The following is an 8,471-nucleotide window of genomic DNA, read 5'->3' on the forward strand; positions in this document are numbered from 1 at the left end:
CCATTTCTACCTTTTATGTCTGGGTATCACATTCATGGTCATAAGTCAGCAATCTGTAGGTGGAAACCCTGGGCCTGATGTTTTAATAAGCCCAACATACCCATTTTACGAAGTCAGACTTCATGGAGACAATGGCAGAGCTAAAAGCCACCTGGTCCCCAGAGTCATTAGATGTCATTGTGATCATTATGTGGGTGTTTTTATAGATTTTATAGATTTACATTTACTGAAATAATGTGATTTAGACTGAATGTACTTTCTTGCTTATTACTGGTTTGCATTCAATTCATTTGAATTGTTACCATAGAAACTGAAGCAGGACATGAGATTTGAATATTAAGGACATTCATTTTTCCCATATTTCTGTGAGTTGAAAGATCTGTCCTGATATCTACATGGGGGGTGAGGTAAACCTACAGAATGTAAAAAACAGATTTTTAAATGCTAAAAATATGTACCAACAAAATTTTTTACAGCTTTCACCAAATAAATAATTAGGGTGACAGCGACTAGTATCTAATGATTGACTACTGAAGGTGACACAGTGATATGTAGGTTTTTTCTGTCTTGTCAGATGGGGGACCGGATTGTGGCCATCTGTGGTACATCCACAGAGGGCATGACCCACCAGCAGGCCGTCAGTCTGCTGAAGAATGCCATTGGCCTTGTGGAGCTGCAGGTGGGAAATGCCCTACCTGTTTCCTGCTTACATACATGCAGTTTTTTTTCATTATAGGTTGATATATTTGTTGACTTTTAATACAATGAGTATTAGAATAATTAGAACAAATACATACAAATAAATATGAATATAAACCACAAAATATATTATATTTAAAGAGACAGACAGTTGGAGTTGTTGTGTCTGCAACCTCAACATCAACATGGCTACCGTACACACACCACACCATATACACACATTCATTTATAGGTCTTAAAATAACACATGCAAGGTTATGTAGTAAACAAACAAATAAGGCATTTGATGCTCTCCAAAGCAGGGAGCTTTTGCTGTGATGGCAGTATGTCACTCTTGGCTTCTCTCGACCACCTTAAGTTAGGCAATATGGATGGTTTCCAACATTCCTAAAGGCTTATGCTGAAAACTTTATCATTCTCTCATGTTAATGAGCATCTTGTGAAGTGGCTTTTGATGATGACAATAGTGAATGAAGCAGTCATGAAGGTAAAAACAGGCGACATATATAATATAATCTACTTAGTCTTCATTAGCACCACAGAATAGATGTCTCCAAACTATTCGCTGGTACTGTGCGTGTGTGTACACACACACTCACACAAACACATAGATGCTTTGAGACTCTAATTTCTCAATGGTTACAGATGCAAATGTTTTGTTTCTGCTTCCTGTTTCTGTATTTGGCAGTTTGTATGTTAGTTTAGCACTACAGAAGTGAAACCATGCTGCATTCTCCTGAATATACATGCTCCCAGTAGTATCTATTTTTTTAGAGCCATAGCACCATATGCCTCCACAGTTTCAGATCAAGTTATACCTACAGTGTCAGTTTAGAATTACAGTTAGCTTTAGGGATATAAACAAGGCAATAGTAAACGAAACATTAAGTTTGTACTGAGAGTGAAGCTGTCACTGTGCAATTAGAACAGGTATACATTATATGTAGGCATTTTACAATACATTGCTTGTCAGAATTACATAATATGACTGCATTCTGGTAATCAGCCATAATACAACCAAGCAATACCTGTTGTACTGAATATCCTCAATTGTTTTACATTTTATGTAATCACACAAACACACATATAATGTTTTGAAAAATATATTTTTATCCTTTCATTGGTTTTTATTTGTTTGTGTGACAAGGTTGTAGCAGGTGACACTACAGTGACTGGTCAGCCACAAGAACCAACCACAGCTGGTTTGTCTGGGTCCAGCATCCCAACAGGCAGCATCTTTCATGATGAATTTGGGTACATCTTGCCCCATTACACTTTGTGTGTCACACTACTCTGTTACTAACTGTGTTTGGAGCTCTATGTTGTCACAAGTAAATATTAATCTGTAAATTAAGCATACATGACAATTTAATAAATTACAAAATGTATTAAACCATTTACCCTACCTGGTGTTTTAACTGTGTAAATGTGCTCTGTGTGAATTGTACATGTTTGTGAGTGTGAGAGACATTTGATTGAACCTTTTGTCTCCTCAGGCCTCCTCAATACAAGAGTATCACACTGGAGAGGGGCCCAGATGGGCTGGGTTTCAGCATTGTGGGTGGGTTTGGCAGTCCCCATGGTGATCTGCCCATCTACGTCAAAACAGTGTTCAAAAAGGTCTCACAGCTTCCCACCTCACATCACAGCTTTGGCGCATGAACTTTATTCCACTGTAGGAATAAACATGGCCTGTAATTAATTACATTAAACTGTGCCTTTTAGCTCAAAACATTTGCTTTCAGATATTCTGCTTATGAGCATCTAAAATGTTGTATTTATGGTTTCAGACATTTAACCACTTGAAATTTGAAAGATGTGTTCTGCTGCATATGTGCCTTACAATCAGAAGGGCAGCTTCCAGTCCACACTGTGTTTTACCTACCAATAACTATGTTATTGGTTTGTCTGCCGTAGGATGTGCCCTTCCATAGCTACAGCAGTAGTCATGCTGCAATTTGGTGCCTGCTTCTCTCTTCAATTAGTCAGCACCAGTTCCAAGTTGGGGAAAAGCAAACTGCTTAATTTATATGCAATTTCAATGTGAATTTTGTGTGTACATACACTGTACATTATATAACATATTCACCATGTCACATACGCAGGGTGCAGCCTCAGAGGACGGTCGTCTGAAGCGTGGCGATCAGATCATGGCTGTGAATGGACAAAGTTTGGAGGGGGTCACTCATGAGGAGGCTGTTGCCATCCTGAAGCGGACCAAAGGAACTGTCACACTCACCGTTCTATCATAAACACACATACAGTACAGTCCACAGACACAGACAAAGGAAATATGTCAACACAAGACGTGGCACACACATAAACTATCTTGGTGTCATAAACATAAAAGATGTAAATGTAAAGATTAAATACAGTACATACACATGCATGAACATAAATGTTAACTGACTGATCTCATAACACAACATGTGTCTGTTAAGATTCACAGTCATCCAGGTCATGGTTATCTCAAAAAATGTTATTCCAATGTTAACTGGACATGTTTTGGTTCCTTAACAACATTCACCCTTCCATTCCAGAGGGCTTTCTCAAGTCTCCAGACTTTTTGGAGACATCATGAGTCTATGCAAAACACGTCTGACATTAAAATTACACTAAGCCATAAGTATAGAAGATACAGATGCAGGGACATATTTAGTTTTGACCTGACCCTTTACTAATGTGAAAGTGGCACATGAATCAAAGTAAATAACTTCTGATGCAGAAAAAAGTATATGCTGTAATGTAATATCCTGCACACTTTTTTAAAGTCATTTTGAGTCATTCTGTGAGAATAACTTCTAACTAGAAACAAATTGAGGTTTTAATTCAAACAGTCACTGATTTACTGAGTTTACGCATTTTGAGTTGTCATGTTTTTACCTGATGGAAGGTCTCACTGTTACGAGCCTAGGTAACTAGAAATAATAAGCATTTGTTTAGTTGTCTTACTATAGATGGTGTTAAGTCAGATGAATGTGCCGTGTGCATGCTAAGCTCTTTTTGAGAACATTGCATGACATGGCCATCTTATTGAAACATATGAACAAATCACTGGTGTGCCTGTGAATGTACTGGAGAGACATGACTGATACTCGCTGAAAAAATGTTTTTGTCTTGTTTAAGAACTGGTACACACTGGTTGGTGGTCTGAAGTTGAATTACACTGTAATGTGAATATGAAATAAAAGCCAGCGTTGTTTTAGGTTATGTAATAGCTTGAAGTTTTACAGACGTTTTGTGTTTTTATTTGATTGAGCTATGTGTTTATTACATGTTCCACTAAATAGTGTGTAATGGAATTTGTGTAATTACATGCATGATAAATAGGCATTACTGAACAGAAATTTAGGTTTGGTGAAATGGCTTGCACAACTGAAACAGATTTTATTCCATTCTCTGCACCAGATTTGCAAAATTTAATTATTCCTGAATATGCACTTCACATTTAGTTCTGTGCTCTTTTATGGATCACATGTACTAATAAACTGCACTGTACAGATTGTATTGTGATTAATCTTTATTCAAAAGCCAATGGCATTCATGTCAACTGATCAATGAATCACAGATGCCTTACAGGTCTGCTGGGAAATTAATTAAAGTGACCTTCAGACCATATTTAATTTGTTTTCATGAAAAACAATGCGAACATTTAAAACTTTGAGTAATTATAATGTTTGAATATATTAATTTTACTTATTCAGTGCAGATATAATTTTAAAGATTTCATCAATCATTCAGCTGTGTCACGACTTGTCATGACACAGAGCCAAATGCAAAGTTTTTTTCTTCCAAAATTCAAAACAGGAGGACAGGGACCTGGAGTAAAAATAAAAATGGACTCGCAACATGCAAGGGGAAGTACTTAACGAGAAGGATAACAGGACATAGGGAATGGGAAAAGGCATTTACTCGGAAATGAAGGGGTAAAAGGTATGTAGAAGACAGATGGAAACAAGAATATAATAAACACTGACACAAATGATGAGGGGCATTGCATGACTAGTAAACAGGAGACAATGATCTGGAATAAGTATCAGAGGGGGTTGGCGGTGGTACTTTTTTTGTTTTTTTTACCAGTTATGAAGTGGTTGTCATTGTGAAACCCTGCAGTACATCAGACGATAACACTACAAAATGTGTCCTTTGCATTTAACCATCACCCTTAGTGAGCACTGAGCACCCGTGACAGGTGCCCAGGGAGCAGTGTGTCGGGATGGTGCTTAGTTGCACTTCAGTGGCACCTTGGCGGTTCGGGATTCGAACTGGCAACCTTCCAATTACAAGTCTGCGACCTTATTTGCTAGGCCACCAATGCCCAATTATGCAGAAAGCAACACATAGCATGACATTAACTCTGTTGTATTAGGTCTCCAGGCCGAGGAAGGTACAAATGGATTCTTAAACACACATTAAAGAACATTTATGCAAACTGCTGAAACAATCTGGTTTTAAAAGAAAGAAATTTTATCTTGTGTGAGTGCCAGACAACCTAAGAGATTTAGTTAAAAGTAATTTAAGTCATTATATTTCTCTCACTCTGAGAGACAAAAACGTAGATGTTCAAAGAGTTGCTGACAAGCTGAGCTACTATGGCGGTAGGAAGAGGAACTGAAATACCCTGTTCCATTTCTGAGCAAATTACTCCCTGGCCTTAAGTTACACTGAAACACAAACAGGCACATGCATGCTGTGTTTCAGGAGTTGTTCTTTTGGAGATGCTGTGCTCGTTTGTTTGAACAGGCCTCAGTGTAACTGGGTAGGGCAATGGAGCTGTAGCCTGAAGGAAGAGCAGTAGTAAAAATTGTCTCCAGCCAAGGGCACACAAAGTACAAACATTCCTGTGGTCCAGAGATCACAGCTTCTTTTCTACAATGAAATTAAACAGGTCCATGCCTTTTCATGTATGCCTTTTTATCTGTCTTCCCAATAGTCACCCATTTATGACTGTTATGTAAAAAGACAAAAATCTATCATCCTCCTGACTTCCTGAATTATACCTCCTGAATTAACCAGAGGATTTCATACTATTAGGTTACAATCATACAGTCACAAATTCTTGTTGCAGAAAGAATTATGTCTGTTTAGTTTCAGACCAGGGTAATGTATGTAATTTAGGCATATAATAACACCATTGCTTGGTATCAGGTTAACCAAGATCATAGAAGATGTAAAACCCACAAATTTCAGTTCAAGTTTAATGACCTGCACTAAACACACAAACAGGAGCACATAGTATAAGGAGGACTATCCTTAGATTACAAGATGACACACAAACTTTTATATGTTTTTAGAAACAGATTAAAATTTGCAATGAAGGCAAAGTATCCTGTAAATGTAAACTGTATTTCTAGAGCTACGTTTGACTAAGCAAACTTTTTTCTGATTCTCACTGTGCTTTAATACCATTTATGCTTATTATTATGTCACACCATGTATGTTTTTGGGATTAAAATCTTTGACTGCTTGCCATATTTTAGGGAGAGCCATAGATATAAACTAGGGTCATCTATGGGAGCGAATGAGTCAACAGAGCTGCCATCTTGGTCATCATTTAAATGAATGAGCCTAGGTGGCATCCAGAATTAAAGAAACATAAATCAGTACATTTGAGAAGCGATTTTTATTGTCTTGGTGCATTTGACATGTATTTATGACTTAGTCAAAGAAGCATTTTATGTTAACAGCCCACTTTTAGGTTCAAAATGTGCATATAGGTTTTTTCAGAATAAACTTAAACTACACTCCTACTTCATGCAGAATAATGCAAATACAAACACCTCAAAAAAGGCCAGCAATGTTAGCTGAAAGACCCTTGCAATCTCCATGATAAGCCCCATAGCGTAGAATTTACATTTATACTAGAACAATAGACAATGAACTGTACATACCACACTATAGGCAACGTACTGCAATATATCCATGTGTCAGCATAGAAGCTGTCTTTCCTGTAGGGTGGGGTGGAAAGACAGAGGCTCTGTGTCTAACATGAATAGTGGCACAAAATTTTGGCAGGCACTTCGCTTGTACTGATTGTCAAAGAAGCAGACTTGAATAAATTTAGAACCCTATTCTGATATGGTGGTGGTTTTGACGCATGCTGAAATCCTGAATGCATGGGAGAGCGTTATATGAGGGAGAGCAAGTAAATTACCAACAAAGCAATTTTTGTTTGATTGCTAATATTTCTAAGGCCCAGATGTGGTTTGATGTTTTTAAAACAAATTTAAAATGGGAAGAACCAGTGGAGGTTATTGACAGGTTACATACACCCTATTTCCTCATTCTGTACAATATAATCCCTCTCCCTAGGTCATTAGGTCACACATGCAAGAGTAATGTAATGTGATCACTGTGATAAGCAGAGCAGGTCCGTTATAAAACCAAGCATGCACATAGAATTTTACTGTTTTCATTCATTTACTCTCCATACACGAGATATAGAATTCATAGATGCTCCCTAAACATATTCCATTGCAAATCTCATTTGACTTCAAGACTACAGTTACCTGGACAATGAAATTAGCTGGCAAGACCACAAAGATGCAAGAAAAACAAGATACAAAATAAAACAATATAACAACACTACATACACAGTATATAGGTACAAGAGACATGGGGGGTGTATATGCAAGGATATCATAAATATGATAAATAAGGGGGAAGGTCTTTGGTCAGTAAAAATAAGTGAAACATATTGGGTAAATTGGTATTTGCACATTGCTAGGATATTGCACAGGGCCAAAGTCAGTAGCAGCAGTGAGATGAGTAGCAGCAGTAAGCAGTGAGATGAATTTAGCTCATTAGGTATAATAGAAGCGATCCAATGCATCCTAAACAAAAGAAAAAAATCTGTAAGGCTGTAGAATGCAGCATTGGGGCAGTGGTGGCCTAGCGGTTAAAGAAGCGGCCCCATAATCAGAAGGTTGCCAGCTCAAATCTTGATCCGCCAAGGTACCGCTGAGGTGCCACTTAGCAAAGCGCCGTTCCCACACACTGCTCCCTGGGTGCCCACTGCTCACTAAGGGTTAAATCAGATGCCCTTATCCAGAGCGATTTACAATCAGTAGTTACAGGGACAGTCCCCCCTGGAGCAACTTAGAGTTAAGCGTCTTGCTCAGGGACACAATGATAGTAAGTGGGATTTGAACCTGGGTCTTCTGGTTCATAGGCGAGTGTGTTACCCACTAGGCTACTACCACCCTTTATTCCTACATCCTTATTCCTACACACTGATTCTAGACAAGGAAAGAACAGCCATAATGCAATGCAGCACAAAATCAACCATATCCTATGCAGAAATAAATATTGTTGGAGAAACAATTTCATACATTTTTATTTATGGAAATATATTACTTTACTTCCTCATATGTTGTTTTCGAGAGTAAACAAAGACATACTGAAACAGATTTTTTTTTTAACACTGAAAAGGTTTTAATGAGGGATTCTAGCCCTGTTTCCAAAGTGTTCCATCCTAGAATGCAAAGCATAATTTGACACCCTTGTGGCACTTCAAAAACAGGGTGAAAATAACTTCATAATACTTGCAGTGTTGATTAGCCGTGGTTCTATCAGCAGACATTTGCATGGATCATCGGCTCTAACATGGCCACTATTTCCAGCTCATTTGCATCTCATCTGTGGCTTTACCTCAAAAGTAAAATCTGTCTGGCATTATTTTTTGTCTTCACAAAATCAAGGTTATATAAGCATTTACTTGAGCAAGCATCTATCATAATCTATCAAGCATCTATTAAATAAAAGTGACATGA

General features: G+C 37.8%; 1 protein-coding gene across 11 annotated transcripts in view; it reads left to right on the top strand.

Annotated features, from left to right (window-relative positions):
- Nucleotides 1-4,201, top strand: part of mpdz (multiple PDZ domain crumbs cell polarity complex component) — a 63,845-nt gene extending 59,644 nt beyond the window's left edge. For all 11 annotated transcript variants that reach the window (XM_028989144.1, XM_028989169.1, XM_028989183.1 and 8 more), the window contains 4 exons: nucleotides 575-679; nucleotides 1,847-1,953; nucleotides 2,196-2,319; nucleotides 2,805-4,201. In XM_028989144.1, the coding sequence (XP_028844977.1) occupies nucleotides 575-679; nucleotides 1,847-1,953; nucleotides 2,196-2,319; nucleotides 2,805-2,951 (483 nt within the window). In that variant the 3' untranslated portion in view covers nucleotides 2,952-4,201. The remainder of the gene's footprint in view (nucleotides 1-574; nucleotides 680-1,846; nucleotides 1,954-2,195; nucleotides 2,320-2,804) is intronic.
- The last annotated feature ends 4,270 nt before the right edge of the window (nucleotides 4,202-8,471 follow it).

This window comes from Denticeps clupeoides, chromosome 1 (assembly GCF_900700375.1).
Source record: "Denticeps clupeoides chromosome 1, fDenClu1.1, whole genome shotgun sequence".
NCBI classification, from domain to species: domain Eukaryota; kingdom Metazoa; phylum Chordata; class Actinopteri; order Clupeiformes; family Denticipitidae; genus Denticeps; species Denticeps clupeoides.